The sequence below is a fragment of the Piliocolobus tephrosceles genome, chromosome 10 (genome assembly GCF_002776525.5).
Source record: "Piliocolobus tephrosceles isolate RC106 chromosome 10, ASM277652v3, whole genome shotgun sequence".
In the NCBI taxonomy this organism is placed as follows: domain Eukaryota; kingdom Metazoa; phylum Chordata; class Mammalia; order Primates; family Cercopithecidae; genus Piliocolobus; species Piliocolobus tephrosceles.
The window spans coordinates 39311069-39329959 of NC_045443.1; the positions used below are offsets into that span (position 1 = coordinate 39311069).

Genomic DNA, 18891 nt, shown 5'->3' on the forward strand with positions numbered 1-18891 from the left:
TAAAGTTCAGTTCACTATATTTGTATGGGTCGGTATCTGGACTATCCTGTCCTTGATCTGTCTGTTCTTCTGCCAATGGCATACAGTCTTGATTACTGTAACTTTACAGTAAGGTGTTTTGTTTTTTGTTTTGAGACAAGATCTCACTCTGTCACCCGGACTGGAGTACAGTTGCACAATCTTGGCTCACTGCGACCTCTGCCTCCCAGGGTCAAGCAATTCTTCTGCCTCCACCTCCTGACTAGCTGGGACTACAGACAACGCCACCACGCCCAGCTAATTTTTGTATTTTTAGTAGAGACAGGGTTTTACCATGTTGGCCAGGCTGGTCTCAAACTCCTGACCTTAGGTCATCTGCCTGCCTCAGTCTCCCAAAGTGCTGGGATTACAGGTGTGAGCCACCTTTACAGTAAGTTTTGAAATTGGATAGTGTCAGTCTTTTGACTTTTTTCCTTTTTTTCTTCAATATTATATTCAGTATTATGGGTTTCCTGCCTTTGTGTATGAACTTTAAAATCAGTTTGTCAGTATTCACAAAATTAATTACTGGGATTTTCATTGAGACTGAAATTTATGTAGGTCAAGTTGGGAAGCACTTGCATTTTAACAGTATTGACTCTTCCTGTCAATTCTTGGACTATCTTTCTATATCTTATTTATATGTTACATATATTTATATTAATATATATAGTTTATATTTTATTTATGTTCTGTTTATTTGTATCTTCTTTCATCAGCATTTTATAGTTTTCCTCATATAAATCTTGTATGTATTTTGTTAGACTCAAACTTAAGAGGTTTTGTCACTGCTAATATAAATGATGTTGTGTTTTAATTTCAAATTCCATTTGCTCATTACTGGTATGTAGGAAAGCAATTAATTGACTTTTGTATATTAAAAGATCCTGTGTCCTGCAACCATGCTATAATCACTTATTAGTTCCAGTGGATTTTGTGTGTTATTTAGAAGTGTGTTGTTTAATCTCCACATATTCTAAGATTTTTCAGCTAGCTTTCTGTTGTTGAGTTCTAATTTAATTCCATTGTGATCTGAAAGCATATTTTATATGATACCTATTATTTCAAATTTAAGGTTTATTTTATGGCCCAGAGTGTTGTCTAACTTGGTTAATAGTCCATGAGAACCTGAGAATAATATATAAAGTTCAAAACGGGTTTCACTGGACCCGAATCAGAATGTCCAGTGCAGGGCTGTATTTCCTCTGGAGGCTCTAGGGAAAATATATTCCCTTGCGTTTCCCAGTTTATAGAGGCCGCCACCTTCCCAAGTAGCTGGGATTACAGATGCGTGCCACCACGCCCAGCCAATTTTTTGTATTTTTAGTAGACATGGGGTTTTGCCATGTTGGCCAGGCTAATCTGGAACTCCTGACTTCAAGTGATCCACCTGCTTCCACCTCTCAAATTGCTAAGATAACAGGTGTGAGACACTACACCTGGCCACTAAACAGAATTTGTTATCTGATCATGATTCAAAGAATCTAAAGTTAGGGGCTCAGAAACTTTTTTTCTTCCAAACAAATAAATGAACAAAGTCATTGATATGTCTTCCCTAGCCTTTGTTCTTATTCTCATCTCTAGTCTGATGTCCTTTGAATAGACTGCCTTACACTTCTGCATTCAGTAATGTGGTATGTTAATGTTTTCCTTCTCATTCAAGTTGTCAGCAGATCTCAAGGATAGAAGTTTAAGTGGCCTCTGGTAATAGTGACAATGCAAGGGCGAGAAAGGTTCTGCTGTAATATTGTGTCTCCCTTTTAGATGTTAGTGTCATAATTCTGCCAACTCAGTCAGCTAAGTATTTGGCTAGTTATTTTCATTCTCAGCTAACCAGAATGTGTTTTACCTTTTAGGTTTACCGACAAGACTGTGAAACTTTCGGGATGGTGGTGAAAATGCTGATTGAAAAAGATCCTTCATTAGAAAAGTCTATACAGTTTGCATTGAGGCAGAATTTACATGAAATAGGTGAGCGGTGTGTTGAAGAACTCAAGCATTTCATTGCAGAGTATGATACTTCCACTCAAGATTTTGGAGAGCCTTTTTAGATTTTTTTGCTCAGACCAGAAAAAAAAAACAGTTTCTAAAAAATTTTTTTCCTGGATTGTGTAAATCCTTAATATGTGGAATTTTTGTGATGCAGCGAAATACTTTATGATAGTTGACCACATTTCAATATTAAATAAACATCTAAAATAGTCTGTTTAAAATGTTTAACTAGAATTTTTGTATTTTTTTTTTTAGAGATGGGGTTTCACTATGTTGGCCAGGCTAGTCTCTAACTCCTGGCCTCAAGTGATCTGCCTGCCTCAGCCTCCTAAAGTGTTGAGATTACAGGCGTGAGCCACCGCTCCCACCCAACACATGATACCATCTGAAAATGTTAGACTTCTAAGTTGTGATTTTATTGACTTGTTGCTTGCTTTTTCTTAGGCTTTGTAACTTGTAATATGTTAAAGTGTACTATCCTAATAAACTGAATACTTTGGTATCTTAGAGAATATTTGCTTTGAGAATAATTATCATTCAATGATAAAATGGAGCACTTAAATCTCTGAGAGATACCTCAGAAAAAAAATCCATTTTTCCAAGTAATGAACTCAATGTCTTCTATTACAATAATCCTGAAACTCCTGACTCTCTCACTGATGTATGAGACTTAAATAATATCATATTCAAGACTAACAAATAGAAGAGGCAATTTGAGGTGGAAGATGAGGGATATTTTAAGTTTGGGACTGTAGGAGACTGATCAGGGTGGTAGGAGAAGCTTTAAGGAAAGACGCAAACCTTCTTGGAAGGCTGGGAGGTTTTGCAAAGCTTCAGAGAATAAAGCTGAAGGCAGCTAATTCTCTTCCCCTGAGGATGAGGGCAAAGAGTAGGTAACAAGGTAGTGTAAAGAAATGTATCTGGATAAGTTTGTTTACGGATGTCCTCCGGAACCTAACCTTTGATCATCCAGCGCAAGACTGCTCCCCGCCAAGGAGGGCGGCAGTGTTAATGACCCACAAATCCTGTTGGCTTCAGGCCTTTGGCATTCTGTCTGTACCGAATAAATACAGAATAAATACAAGCAGCGGCTCCAGCTAATCCGGACTGCACTCTCTTTTCGGCTGCGCTAAAGCCAGCAGTCCCCTAGCCATTCTCATGCAAAATACCTGCGTCTGAATACTCCTTTCATCCGTCGCTCGGCCAGAGTCTGCGGGACAGACTTGGCAGCAGGTGCCCCCTGTGAGGAACGCTGCAATGGATCATGACGGAACCCCCGAAAACGAAGGTGAAGAGACTGCGCAGTCAGTAAGTCATTGGTGCTCGCTCGGGATTTCCAAGTTCAGGGGAGTACTCAAGCTAGGGTTTCATCATGGTACAACAGCTATCTGCACAACAGAAACAGTATATAAAAGTATTGAAACAACTGCCTAAAGCTAGTGGAGCTTCAGTTTCGCAGGCTCAGTTAAGGGACCTAATGCAAACTGTTGTTTCCCAAAACCCATGGTTCCCAGAAGAAGGCAAGCTGGACCTAGAGCTTTGAGAACAAGTGGGGAGAAATCTTAAACGATATCATGCAGAAGGGCAATGGGTCCCAGTAACATCTTTAACATTATGGGCCTTAGTTAAGGCTGCTTTGGTCCAGCTGTACACAGAAGAGCCTAAGAAGGGAAGGGAGGAGGAACCATCACTTATCGCCTCCTCTTCCTCCCTCAGTCCCCCTTTACCCCCTTTACTGGATAAAGATACCGAAGAGGAAACGGAGGTTTTCCCTGAGCTCCCTCCCCCAATAAATTGGAAAAAATACAAGGGGTATGCTACAGCTATGGGACCCTGTCTTAGGCAAGCGGCATTAGAAGGGGACCTCTTGGCCTGCCCAGTGATACAAAATTGACAAGGCAATCAAGTATATGAACCATTACTTTTTATGCTTATAAAGAGAGAAGAAAAAGCATTAGAGAAAACGGAGCTGCTGGCCCATTTATAAAAGGATTAATTGAGGCCATAGCAGACAACTTCCATATATCCCTATATGACTGGTCAGCGCTAGCTAAAAACAATTTTAGAGACCAGTCGGTACCTCCCCTGGAGGACAGAATTTGATGAATTATATAAACAGCAAACCTCTTTCTAGTAATAGCTACTGTTACAATTCCTCCCCTATCCCTGACGTGGCTGTCTTAAAATCCTATTTGGGTAGAACAGTGGCCTTTAAAGGGAGAGAAATTACAACAAGCCAATGAATTAGTTGAGGAGCAATTAAAAGCTGGCCATACAGAATCATCAAACAGCCTTTGGAATTTGCTCGTTTTCATCATTCCCCAAAGGTCTGGCAAATGGAGACTTTTGCATGACTTACAAGCTATCAATGCTAATTTGCAATTTATGGGGCCCCTTCAATGGGCTCCCTTCCTCTGCAGCAGTTCCTCAAGATTGGCCTATAGTTGTTACTGACTTAAAAAACTGCTTTTATACTATTCCCCTTACAGAACAGGACAGAGAAAAATTTGCATTTACAATACCAGCTATCAATAATGAAAGGCCAGCTGACCTATTTCATTAGAAAGTACTTTCTCAAGGAATGCTGAACAGTCCTACCGTGTGTCAATATTATGTAAATCAGGCTTTGCTCCCCAGTAGAAAAAAATTTCCTAGCTGCAAGATTATTCATTTTTATGGATGATATTTTACTAGCAGCCCCAATGGAGCCAGTACTTTTGAGTTTATATGTCTCTGTTGTAAGGAATACACAGTTAAGAGATTTAATCATAGCACCTGAAAAAGTAAAAAGTACAGATGTCCTCACTTTAGAAGTATCTTGGATACATACTAGCTTCCTGGTTAATAAGACCTCAAAAGGTTAAATTAAATACTAGCAACTAACATACCTTAAATCATTATCAAAAATTTCTAGGCAGTATTAACTATCTTCACACCACCTTGGGCATAACTACTGATAAATTACAAAACCTGTTTTCTATCCTAAAAGGCAATATAGCCCTAGACTCTCCCAGGTATTTAACCCCCACAGCAAAAAGAGAAATTGAGGAAATCAAGCTATTTCTCAGAGGCAACTAGATTGCATAGACCCACAATACTCAGTCCAATTGTTTGTTTTTCCTATTAAACATTTCCCCTATGGGATTAATAGGACAAATGGCCCTGGGGCTGCACTTCCTAGAATAGGTTTTTTGCTCACATACTGGGACTAAAACACTATCTCCCTATTCTATACAGTCAGCAGATGATGCAGTCAGTTGCTAGGTCATGACCCTGATGTCATAAGAATCCCCTTGAGTAAAAAACAATTCGAAGTAGTCTTGCCCCTATCTCTAGACCTTCAGATAGCACTCTCTGATTATGCGGGCCATATAAAACATGCCCTTCCTGCTGACAAACTACTTCAGTTCTTATCTAGTACTCCTGTAGTTATGCCTACAAAAGTAGTTCTCTCCCCCATACCTAACTCTGTAATGCTTTTTACTGATGACTCTCATAAAAATGGAAAAGTGGCTATCTGGTGGAAACCACATAACTCCCTCACTCCATCTAGGTTTACTAGTACTCAGAGAGCTGAGATTGGAGCCTTGATATTGGCCCTAGAATCTTTTTTCCGTTCAGCCCATCAGTATTATTAGTTACTCTGCTTACTCTGTTGATTTATTGCAGAACCTTGAAACAGCCCTCATTAAGTCTATTCTCGAGCCCACCCTGTGTGCCTTTTTTCTTTGACTTCAGCAATAGCTAGATCAATGTACACATTCTATTTTTATCACACATATTTGAGCCCACAGCTCACTGCTTGGCCCACTGGATTATGGCAGTGATCAAGCAGACCTGCAAGTTATGATGTCACTGCTTAACCAAGCCATCCAATCACATCAGTTTTTCCACCAAAATTAGAGAAACTTAACTACACAATTTCAACTTGCCCAAAGACTAGCTAAACAAATTATCCTGTAAATGCCCAGATTGCTGCCTCACAAGCATGTCCCCTCCTTCAACAGGTGTTAACCCTAGAGGACTAGAACCTAATCAGTTATAACAAAGAGATGTTGTACATGTCCCTGAATTTGGAAAACAAAGATATGTACATGTATCCGTTGATACCTGTTCTCACCTAATTAGCACACATGCTCTTCCTGGAAAGTCCACCTGATCTGTCATTAAACATCTTCTTTTAACTTTTATGTTTATGGGGCAGCCCACTAAAATTAAAACTAATAAGGGTCCGGCTTATGCCAGCTCACAGTTTCAACAATTTTGTCACACTTGGAGTGTCCAGCACTCCACAGGCATCCCGTATAACCCCCAAGGACAGGCCATAGTAAAACGTGCCCACTTCACCCTTAAAAATATGCTCAGAAAACAAAAAAGGGAGACTATGAGTAAAGACCCTGAAACACTACTAGCACAAGCCTTGTTTACCCTTAATTTCTGAAATTTAGATGATAAATTTCAATCAGCTATAGAAAAGCACTTTGCTAAAACTTCTCAAGACATAAAACCACAGTTTTATGGAAAGATGTAAATAGTAATATATGGCTTGGTCCAAATGTTTTGCTAACATGGGGAAGAGGATATGCTTGTGTTCACACCCCCTCAGGCCCTCTTTGGATTCCAGCACGATGCATCAAACCATACCATAGTGGGGCTAGGACCCAACCTGGTACCAGAAATGAAGGAAACGACCCCGCAGGCCCCACAGCCCCTGCAGCCCCCGCAGCCCCCGCAGCCCCCACAGGCCCGGAAGAAACGGGTTCGTCGGATGACACAGCTTCGTCGGACGACAGGAGCCCCGGACATTACCTGGGGGATGCTGAAGAAGACAACTCAGGAGGCTGAGCGAATCCTGCTCCGAACACAGACACCATTCACTCCGGAAAATTTGTTCCTTGCTATGCTCTCTGTTGTACATTGCAACTCGCGTAAGGTATTAATCCTTTTTGTTCTCTCACTTTACCTGTTACCTGTACTGCTATACCCTATTAAGCCCATTTTCTAAATCTGCCTTTTTTTCAGCCCTATTACTTAGGCAGACATCCCCTTCCCAGCTTCTAACTGTGACTTTTTAGCTAGGAGGGATTAACATACCCCCAGTGGGGTTCCTCAGTAACAGCCATATGGAAGGATATGCAAAAACATCTCTCCTAGGTAGACCCCCACTCCTGGGGGTCACTTCTTAATTAGAAAAGAATATTACTAATTATACTCATGTTTGTCTCTTGTTGTTTACTAATTCTAGGATGTAAAGCCGGAAAACAAGCAGTAACTGCTATGCCTGACAAAACTGTTGCTGCACACATCTGTAGTCGTCAATCAACAAAACCTGATGCAAAAAACAGAAAAGGGGTGATGTAGGAGATCGGTCGGGGTGGTAGGAGACGCTATAAGGAAAGATGCAATTGGAAGGCAGGGAGGTTTTCCAAAACTTCCGGAGAGAATAAAGCTGAAGGCAGCTAATTCTCGTACCCTGAGGCTGAAGGCGAACAGTAGGTAACAAGGGTATGTAAAGGGATTTATCTAGATAAGTTTGTTTACTTATGTCCTCCAGAAACCATGCGAGACTGCTCCCTGCAAAGGGGAGGCGACAGCGTTCATTACTCACAAATTGTATTGGCTTCAGGCCTTTGGTATTGTGTCTGTACTGAATAAATACAAACGGCTCTAGCTTATCAGGACTGCACTCTCTTTTTGGCTGCACTATAGTCGGCAGTCCCCTAGCCATTCTCACACAGAATACCTGTGTCAGAATACTCATTTCATCCATCGCTCAGCCAGCGTCTTCAGGACAGACTTGGCATGGGACTTGTCCAAAAAAATTCTGATCAAAAGAGGAAGATTTTGGAATATGCCAGGAATAGTGGAATTTTATTTATTCTATTTTTTATAGGCCCATACTCTCCAACTCCAGAAACAAGATGATTGTAACATGTCCATGATTAAACTATTGGCAGATTATTGCTGTGTTAATCTCTGTAGTCCAATGAGTTCTTTGTTCTGTTCTGCTGCCTTTTACAGGTTCTTGTCCTTTCAAAAGTGTTCTTGAAAGAAACAAAGCGAATAGGCAGTTAGCACAGCACAGCTACCCCTTACTAAGCAGTCTGTGGAAATGACCCCTCATCCAAATCACGGGTTAGTTAAGAATCTAACTGGGACAATTAAGATATTCCACTCACTTCCTGGTCACTTCAGCAGCCTAGTGGCATTGAGCCAAAATATACAATTCTGTGTTATTAGTGAGGAAACTTTAAAACTCATGTTTGTTATTACTTACTACCCAATTTCATTATCCTCCCTTCCTCTTTCCATTTCTATTCTCTCTCACTTGAATTCTGGCATTATTTTTAGTGGCCTCTACTGATAATACCTACCCTAGAGTACATAAAAATTATATTAAAAGAGGAAGTAGTAGTATGCATAATTTTAACAGATTCTATAACGGGTGCCTCAAAATATGTATTGTGCCATTCCGCAAATTTAAAAACTAATTGAGGACACTAATTATTTTTTTAAATTTCTAAATGAGACCACCTTGGATTTTTATTTTTGCCATTAAGATGTTTATACTTATTTAACTTTAATAAAACATAAGCCAAGCTAAATCCCAAATGTCAACTCTGGTATTCTTCCCTTACATGAGCAGTGATTTTATTTGTTACCCACCTTAGATAGACTAAGAAAGTTCTAGTCTTGTTTTTCCTTCTCCCTGCTTCCCTGGGGTTTTTCCTTACAAGTTTAAAAACAAAACTTGAGAAACTACCAAAGGCGCAGGAGTTGTTCACTTTGTTGAAATTCATTAAATTAGAGAAGTCTCACTAACAGATGTATTTAAATATAGATACAACAGATAATTTCTTTTTCTCCCCTTTCCCCAAATTACAGTCAGCATTTAAAGCTGTTTATGGCTTGCCATCAGCATTATTCTGGTAGGCTTGTTAGTGCTAAAATCTGTTTGGGTTTTTTTTTTTTTTTGCCTCTTAAAGTCTAATTTTAGGATGGATGAATTCAGATGTTTACCAGAGTATATATTTTACACAGTGTTCTTGATTAAAAAGACTTGTTTGTAAATTATTCATTTTTTTTGCATATGCCCAGTTGGTGTGATAAAATTTTCATTGTCTTACCATAAAGCCTTGGTTACCAACAGGCAGAATGTAGATATTGTAAAGCTTTTTGTGAATTTTAAAAGTGCAAAATAAAGCAACCACGTTTAAGTAGATTGTCTTTTTTCTTAACAGGCTTAATGCATTTTGCTAAAATGTGGGCTTTATTACTCTCTACTGCAAGATTACTTCTTAGTCTTCAGTTTACTTACTCAGCAGCAGGATAGAAGAAGTGTAAGAACTGAGAAACTACAGCAGTGCCCCCCTCTTCTGACTTTGCTTTCCATGGTATAAGTAAACCATGGCTACTATTGGCCAAAAATATTAGATGGAAAATTTCAGAACAACTTGTAAGTTTTCAACTGTGTGCCATTCTGAATGAAATCTTGCAGCACCATGCTTTGTCCCACCTGGCACGTGAATCATCCCTTTCTCTAGTGTATCCACACTGTACACACTACCCACCTGTTAGTCATCTGTGCCATTTACTCCTGACATCCAGCCATTGACTATGTCATGGTTCCATGATCCAGGATCACCCAAAGCAGATGATCCTCCTTCTGATGTATTGTCAGAAGGTCATAGTAGTGCTCATGCCTGTAATCCCAGCACTTTGGGAGGTCAAGGCAGGTGAATCACTTGAGGTCAGGAGTTCAAGCCCAGCTTGGCCAACATAGTGAAAGCCCCGTCTCTACTAAACATACAAAAATTAGCCGGGCTTGGTGGTGGGCGCCTGTAATCCCAGCTACTTGGGAGGCTGAGCCATGAGAATCGCTTCAACCCGGGAGGCTGAGGCTGCAGTAAGCCAAGATCACTCCAGCCTGGGTGACAGAGCCAGACCCTGTCTTAAAAAATGAAAGTCAATAGTAGCCTCACACTGTGTCACAATGCCTGCGTCACCCACCTCACTTCATCTCACCATGCAGGCATTTTACCATCTCACATCCCATCATCAGAGGAAGAGTTGATTACAGTATATTGTTAAAATTGTTCTATTTTATTGTTGTCAATCTCTTATTGTGCCTAATTTATAAATTAACCTTTACCCTAGGTGTATATGCATAGGAAAAACCTGGTATATATAGGGTTTGGTATTATCCATGGTTTAAGGCATCCACTGGGGGCCTTCGAGCATATTCTCCACACATAGGGGGTGCTACTGTATTCACTTTGGTGACTTAGGGAGTCTTGACTTCTGAGAAGCAGTTAAGAAAGGTAGCGCATGATACAGTAGTACTCAGTAGTTGTGTAATTATGAATCTGAATTTCAAAGAATTGTAGGATTAAGATCCTCTATCTTTGTAGTAACTCTTGGAGGGCAGGAAACTTGTCTTTGGGACTCCAGTTCTTACCATAGTTTGGAACGTAGGAGACACTCAATATTTGTTAACTTAAAGGTGGCTTCACAAAGGAAATTATATTTGACCCCTAGGTCTTGGAGGAATATGACTTATTCAGGCAGAGAATAAGTTCATAAGGCAGAGATTTCTATTTATTAGAAATCCAGGAGGAGGGAAAGGGGTCCTTTGTCCTGAAGCTGTGTGCTGAAGATGACGGGATGAAGGTGGGAAAAGGTAAGTTGAGAGCAGAATGCGAAGGATGTTAAATGTTTATAGCTTATTTAGCCTTTCTGTCCTACTTAAGAATGAAATTTGGAAACATACCCATGTAGTGTTCTTACAAGAGACGTGGATTTCTCATAGCCCTCAGCAACTTCACAGATCTAGAACCTCTCGAAGGAAGGGGAGGCCAGATCTCCTTAAGGAAAGACTCTGCTATACTGCCAAAATATATTTTGGTTTCAGCTTCACTTCAGAGTTTCCTATAATGGATCCTGAGCTCCAGGGAAGTCTCTGACAGTTCTTTGGCAAAAGTTTTGGAGATGGTGATCTGATCATCTCTGAAGTATTCATTCTAGACAACATTCAGTGCTGCCAGCAGCCAGCCACCCAGGTTGCTTTATAGCTGTAACACTGCTCAGGCTGGCTCGTGGAGTTCCTGAGAGTAACTCTCTGCTTGCCAGGTCAAGGCTTGTGGCTTGTGCATGGTGTATTGGTCACTTACTTCCTGCCAGTTCTCTGTGAGAGAACTGTTACCCAATTCAGTGGGCGGGTAGGGGTGGACCAGTAACTGAGGTAGTTACCACAATCTGTTCTCCCATTTTTTTCCATGGTAATAGGGGTTGACATTGAATAACATGTCTGCCTAACTGGGGCTATATTTGCTGTTTTCCTTGTAGTTTTAGGTGTGATGAAGCAACTAAGTTTTATGGAATTTGAGTGGAAATGCTGCTAATTCCAGGTTAGGAACCTGATGACAGTGACTGTACCTCCTCTGCTCTTTTATCCCCTCCCAAAAGTAGCAATAGCAATGCAGCCTTGATTTTTTTTTTGCAGAGCCACAAGATGGAAGGAACCTGCATAACCACATGGAATAGTGAACTGTTATATGAGAGCAGAATAAATGTCTTTATTCTTTAAGCCACGTTTTTGTTTGGTTTCTTGTTATAGCAGCTTACTTTTTGCTCAAACTTGATTATTTTTGTCAAATAACATCTAAGCATTCACTTCACTGATGTAGGCCCTAAGCAGACCGCACCACTCCTGCTTTTCCATTATAATGGAAATCTTGGGGTAAGGGACTGATTCTAAAAAAGCTTTGAATTAAGAGTTTTAATCTGTCTTTTAAATCTTCATAAGTATTGTTACAGCCTTGTGAACATTTGTATAGCAGCAGACACAGCCTCATTATATAGCATGTTGTTTTTTCAGCTCTGTTCCCACAGATTGATTTTTTGTGTGTGTGAATGTTTTTGAGGCAGGATCTCACTCTGTTGTTCAGGCTGGAGTGCACTGGCGCAATCTCAGCTCACTGGAACCTCTGTCAGACTCAAGCAGTCCTCCCACCTCAGCCTTCTGTGTAGTTGAGACCACAGGCACGTGTACCACCACACCTGGCTAATTTTTGTATTTTTTGTAGAGATGGGGTTTTGCCATGTTGACAAGGCTGGTCTCAAACTCCTGATCTCAAGTGATCCGCCCACCTCGGCCTCCCAAAGTGCTAGGATTACAGGTGTGACCACACCCAGCCAAGTGTTTAGTGGGGAAGAAACTTTAAAACCTTAGACAATTTTAGTGATAAGTCTGTAGCATTAGAATACCATTGGCCAGGCATCCGGGCATGGTGGCTGACGTGAGAGGATCACTTCAGCCCAGGGGTTGGAGGTTGCAGTGAGCCAAGATCATGCCACTGCACTCTAGCATGGGCAAGAGAGACGGTCTCAAAAAAAAAACAAACATACTTATATTCTGCTAATTTGCTACCTTTGTATACTATATTGGATGTCTTTTAAAATAATTTAATTTTAGGTTTAATATACTAAATATTTTATAGAATTCTGAGAAGCACCAAATTATTCTATTATTTGACTATCTGAATCTTGCTATGTTACCTAGGCTGGTTTCAAACTCCTGGGCTCAAGCGATCTTCCTGCCTTGGCCTCCCAGAGAGGGGCTCCCAAAGCGCTGGGATTACAGGCGTGAGCCACCATGCCTGGGCTGGAGCTGTTTTAGAAAACACCATTGTGATTGGTAAGGAGGAGCTGCTGGGGGGGGTAAGTAGAACAGGGACTTCCAGCTCCCAAAGCCACAGCACAGCCGGGGACTCAGTCTCTTTGGCTGCTGCACCAGAACACATGGAGTTTGAGATGTGCCATTTAAGTAGAATGAATCTGGTAATTTAACTCTCCTATTTAGGAACCAACATTAATTAAATGTAGCACCTTTTCAGCTTTGCTTACAACATATTCAGAGATTCAAGACTAAGATTGCTGCTGATAGCACTCTGAGGTAGGGAAAACAATCTTACTTTTCCTCCTGGTAACTGGGGAGAAATAATGTGGAGTAAAATATCTTGCCCTCCAAATACTCTGTAATTGTCTCCAAACTGTCTACTTAATGGCAATAAAGCCAACTTGAAGCATATGCACTGATAGGGAAATAACCATCCCCAAGCTTCTTTTTTCTTTTCTTTTTTTTTTTTTTTTTTGAGACAGTCTTGTTCTGTCACCCAGGCTGGAGTGCGATGGTACTATCCTGGCTCACTGCAACCTCTGCCTTCCAGGTTCAAGCGGTTCTCCTCCCTCAGCATTCCGAGTAGCTGGTACTACATGCATGTGCCACCACGCCTGGCTGATTTTTGTATTTTTGGTAGAAATGGGGTTTCACCATGTTGGCCAGGCTGATCTCAAACTCCTGACCTCAAGTGATCCGCCCACCTTAGCCTCCCAAAGTGCCAGGATTGCAGGCGTGAGCCACCCTGCCTGGCCTGCTTCTTTATTTAGTTTAACCTCTTCCCCACCCCAAGTCCCAAACATTAATATATATTTTTAAAAGACCCTCTTTAAAGTTCCCAACTCCCATAATCCATGGTCTTTGAGGGTGGGGGTAGAGTTCCATCCTTTAAGGAATCCTTGCCAGGCAAATATGTTGGTAAGTGTAAGGGAAGAGAAACGACACTTTATACTGAATAGGAAGACTCCTGCTGACCTAATAAATTCAGTCCAGTCACCACAGAAGACTGAGGCTGGAAGGAAGCCTTTGAGCTGGTCTAGCACTCTCATTTTACAGAGTGGAAATGGTCAGAGCACTTAACCTGCATGAGCTAATGAGAGAGGAGGGTCTCCTAACCTACATCTGAATCCTGATGTCCAGGTGTGCTTCGCGCCAGCCACAGGGCAAGATCAGCTTTGTGGTGGATTTCTATCAGACTAGGAATTGGCTTTCCCAATGGCAATTGCTTGGTTCGGTTTTTGAAAAATGCTAAAACAATTATTAACATTATCGGCCGGTCATAGTGGCTCACGCCTGTAATCCCAGCACTTTGGGAGGATGAGGCAGGTGGATCACTTGAGGTCAGGATGTTTGAGACCAGCCTGGCCAACCTGGTGAAACCCTGTGTCTACTAAAAATACAAAAATTAGGTGTGGTGGTGAGTGCCTGTAATCTCAGCTACTTGGGAGGCTGAGGCAGGAGAATCACTTGAACCTGGGAGGCAGAGGTTGCAGTGAACTGAGACCACACCATTGTACAACAAGAGTGGAACTCTGTCTCCAGGAAAAAAAAAAAAAAAAAAATTCATACTTTTTTTTTAAAAGATGGGGTCTGTCACCCAGGCTGGAGTGTAGTGGTGTGATCATAGCTCACTGCAGCCTCAAACTCCTGGCCTCAAGCCATCCACTCGCCTCAGCCTCTCAAAGTGCTGGGATTACAGGCATGAGCAACCACACCTGGCTTAAGGTTCGTATTCCTAATTGTACTATTACCAGTCTGGAATCTAATGATTTGACAGTATGTCGCAAGTTGTTTTGAAAGCTGGCATAACAGCACCTTGTGTGTATAGTAATAGAGATGTGAAATTTCTTTTCTAAAAAGAAAAGTTGAGGCTGAAGCTGATCCCTTAAATGGTAATGTTTGACCAGCTACTTGGGTCTGTTCAAACAGAATGAATTGGCTCTAATCCTGTGGCCAAGTCTATTTATACACTCAATGTCTTACTTTTCCTCCATATTCTCTACCCAAACCATTTTGAAAGCCTCGCTTAGCCTGGCATGGTGGTGTACCTCTGTAGTCCCAGCTACTTGCCAGGCTGAGGTAGGAGGATCACCTGAGCTCACGAATTTGAGGCTGCAGTGATCCCAACACTGCACTGCAGCCTAGTTGGCAGGGTGAGACTTCATCTCTTTAAAAAAAGAAAAAGCCATCCTTAAGCCTTATTCCCCCAGTAAAGTTTATGATTCTATAACCTCGGCAAAATGTGAGCTCAGAGATGCAAAGTTCAGTTATTTCTGCACATTTCTCCGTGGCCCAGTTTACCTGGAAGCCTTTCTAATGGTGTGTGAGTTTACAGAAGACCCATGTGACTATACAGGAGCATGCCTTCTGTTTTTAGACTGTTCCGGTGAATGGCTGGAGAATCTAACCAGGCAATTAGCAATTTTCTCATTTGACTTAATTAAAAATGATTTTATCATAATTGCATTACTAAGATTGAATTGATGAGACTTTTATGGAATTTTCTTGGATCCCAATAGATTTTCTTCATGCATCCAAAAAGGTCACTTTTATTTTATTTTATTTTATATTTTATTTATTTGTTTTTCTATTTTATTTTATTTTATTTATGCTAGAGTTTTACTCTGTTGCCCGGGCTGAAGTGCAGTGGCACAATCTCAACTCACTGTAACCTCTGCCTCCCAGGTTGAAGCGATTCTCCTGCCTCAACCTCCTGAGTAGCTGGGACTACAGGCACAGGCCACCACGGCTGGCTAATTTTTATATTTTCAGTAGAGATAGGGTTTCACCATGTTGGCCAGGCTGGTCTCGAACTCCTGACCTCAGGTGATCCACCTGCTTCAGCCTCCCAAGTGTGGGAATTACAGGCGTGAGCCACTGCACCTGACTAAAGGACACGTGTATTTCTGTAAACAAGAATTAGTTGTGCCTCCCCTCAACAGTTCTAAGAGATAAGGGAATCAGCTCTAGACTACTGAAATTATAACTCAGGGGTTGGAGACTGGCTAATGACAGGCTCATTTTGTTCAACAATGTTTCAGAAACATTTAAATTTGTTGCTAGCATTTAAAAGCTGGGAGATTCCTACAAAAATTCACATTTCTGGTATCTTTTGAAAAATCTGATGGTCAAGCAATATTGTTTTTCCATGGCAGTAGTCGGGAGTTTACTAGAAAACAGCAGCGCAAGAAACCAAAGTGTGCCTACACTGTTAAAAACTGTTCTGAGGCTGGGTGCGGTGGCTCACGCCTGTAATCCCAGCAGTTTGGGAGGCTGAGGCAGGTCAATCACCTGTGGTCAGGAGTTCGAGACCAGCCTGGCACATGATGAAACCTCCTCTCTACTAAAAATACAAAAATTAGGCGTGGTGGCACACGCCTGTAATTCCAGCTACTTGGTAGGCTGAGGCAGGAGAATCGCTTGAACCCAGGAGGCAGAGGCTGCAGTGAGCCGAGACTGCACCACCGCACTCCAGCCTGGGCAACAGAGTGAGACTCCGTCTCAAAAAAAAAGGTTGTGAAATCGGCTGCTTCAAGTGCAGTGGTGATTTACGACTAGTTGGTCACAACCAGTTACAGATTTCTTTGTTCCTTCTCCACTCCCACTGCTTCACTTGACTAGCCTTCTTAAAAATCATCATCATCATCATCATCATAAATGGTTCTGAAATCCTCTAGGCACTGCTGAAATATGTCCACCCAATAATACTTCCAGCAGAATTTAAAGCCCTGGGTCCCATCACCCAAACTGAAAGGGACCCATGCCATACATGCAGATCTGGCAGTCTCGGGTACCCATTCCAATTTCACTACCCTTTTCATAAGACACATGATTTGTGTCTAAAGTGAGAGGGTTAGACAGCAAATGACATCTCCTTTCTCTTCTGGTACTTTTGTAATTCAGGAACTATTTAATAGAAAGCAGAGTATAGGCTGGATGCCGTGGCTCACGCCTGTAATCCCAGAACTTTGGGAGGCCGAGGCGGGTGGATCACGAGGTCAAGTGTTTGAGACCAGCCTGGCCAATATAGTGAAACCCCGTCTCTACTATAAATAAAAAAATTAGCTGGATGTGGTGGCGGGCGCCTGTAATCCCATCTACTCGGGTGGCTGAGGCAGGAGAATTGCTTGAACCTGGGAGGTGGAGGTTGTAGTGAGCCGAGTTCGTGGTACTGCACTCCAGCCCAAACGATAATGGGAGAAAAAAAAAGAAAAAGAAAACAAAGCAGAGTATACAGAGCAGCAACAAATGCACACACGAAATTAATCCTTTTTTTGGAATCTTTTTAACCGACCTGAAAGGAGTTCCCACTGACTTTTTGCCAGTATTCTTCCATAAGACTTCCACAAAGTGTTCTCCAGTGACTGCTGAGAAGTGAAGAAAATGCAACCTTTAAGGTTCTGCTTCACCTGCGTAGAGATTAGATGCGGCGTTTTTTTTTTTTTTTTTTTTCTTTTTGAGACGGAGTCTCACTCTGTCACCCTGGCTGGAGTGCAACGGCGTGATCTCAGCTCACCGCAACCTTCACCTCCCGGGTTCAAATGATTCTCCTGCCTCAGCCTCCCTAGTAGCTCAGATTAACAGGAGCCTGCCACTACGCCCAGCTAATTTTTTTGTATTTTTAGTAGAGATGGTGTTTCACCATGTTGGCCAGGTTGGTCTCGAACTCCTGACTTCGTGATTCGCCCACCCCCACCTCCCAAATTGCTAGGATTACAGGCGTGAGTCACCGTGCCTGGCCAGTTGCAGCGTTTTAACATTTGATATTTATCAGGCTAAGCGCGGTGGCTCACACCTGTAATCCCAGCATTTTGGGAGGCCCAGGTGGGCAAATTACCTGAGGTCGGGAGTTCAAGACCAGTCTGACAACAATGGAGAAACCCCGTCTCTACTGAAAATACAAAATTAGCTGGGGTGGTAATCCCAGCTACTTGGGAGGTTGAGGCAGGAGAATTGCTGGAACCCAAGAGGTCGAGGTTGCAGTGAGCCGAGATCTCGCCACTGCACTCCAGACTGGGCAACGAGCGAAACTGTCTCAAACAAAACAAAACAAAACAAAAAAATCATATTTATCTCAAGACCCAATTTTGGAGTTTAGTGACTGACCAGATACTTTGAACTCTTGTTAAGTAGATCTAGTAACAACTTTTAGAGTAACTGGGATGGGCCAGGGGCGGAATGATACGGTTTGGCTCTGTGTCCCCATCCAGATCTCATCTCTGTCATCCCCACCTGTGGAGGGAAGGAAATGATAGGATTATGGGGCCAGTTCCCCCATTCTGTTGTCGGGATAGTGAATCCTCATGAGATCTGATGGTTTTATAACGGGTCTCTTCCCCCTTCGCTTCCTTCACAGAGTCTCTCCATCTGCTGCCATGTAAGACGTTTGCTTTACCTTCTGCCATGATTACGTTTCCTAAGGCCTCCCCAGCCGTGCGGAACTGGGTTAGACCTCTTTCCTTATAAATTACCCAGTCTTGGCAGTTATTTGTAGTAATGTGAGAACAGACTAAGACAGCAACTATAGGCTTTATTTTCTTGCCAATTATTTACAGAACTGTAAGGCAGTTGCTTCCTTCTTCCCTTGTAGATAATCTTCTGTTATTGCTACAAACTGGGATCAATTTTTAAGCTTGAAAGTTACATTATTGCCGGACGCAGTGGCTCACGAATCCCCAGCACTTTGGGAGGCTGAGGCGGGTGGATCACCTGAAGGTCAGGAGTTCGAGACCAGCCTGGCCAACTTGGTGAAACCCAGTCTCTACTAAAAATATACAAAATTAGCCAGGCATGGTGGCAGGCACCTGCAATCCCAGCTACTCATGAGGCTGAGCCAGGAGAATTGCTTGAACCTGGGAGGCGGAGGTTACTGTGAGCTGAGATCGTGCCGATGCACTCCAGCCTGGGCAACAGGAGTGAAACTCCGTCTCAAGAAAAAAAAAAAAAAAGAAAAAGTTACATTACTATTGTGAATAAGTATCTCTGCACTTCCTTAAGCCTTTCGCAGGCTATGTAACCCTTGTGTTTTGAGAATGTATCTGAAAAGTGAGGGCAGTACCTTCACCTTATACCTGCATTTCTCCAGGCTAAGTATCACCTGTTTACTATTTATTATCCATCCTTTATAAGCAACATATTGCAACAGTCTTTTCTAAAAGGATGCCCACTCGTGGCAGCACAGGTTCTGAGAATTTCTTCAAAAT

At 42.0% G+C, this 18891-nt stretch overlaps 1 protein-coding gene and 1 long non-coding RNA gene across 20 annotated transcripts in view; both read left to right on the forward strand.

Moving 5' to 3' along the window:
- Positions 1–9227, forward strand: part of PPHLN1 (periphilin 1) — a 125738-nt gene extending 116511 nt beyond the window's left edge. For 8 of the 19 annotated variants that reach the window (XM_023182801.2, XM_023182804.2, XM_023182807.2 and 5 more), the window contains 4 exons: positions 1875–1989; positions 3218–3318; positions 6617–6943; positions 7256–9227. In XM_023182801.2, coding sequence (XP_023038569.1) covers positions 1875–1989; positions 3218–3318; positions 6617–6943; positions 7256–7282 — 570 coding nt within the window. In that variant the 3' untranslated portion in view covers positions 7283–9227. Of the gene's footprint in view, positions 1–1874; positions 2523–3217; positions 3319–6616; positions 6944–7255 lie in introns of those variants that run through there. The other 11 variants (XM_023182812.1, XM_023182814.1, XM_026454690.1 and 8 more) reach the window with 2 other exon arrangements.
- A 630-nt stretch (positions 9228–9857) lies between these two features.
- LOC111520218 lies at positions 9858–11596 on the forward strand. Its single transcript, XR_002724597.1, has 2 exons — positions 9858–11417; positions 11513–11596. It is a non-coding gene; the product is annotated as an uncharacterized LOC111520218 (long non-coding RNA).
- The last annotated feature ends 7295 nt before the right edge of the window (positions 11597–18891 follow it).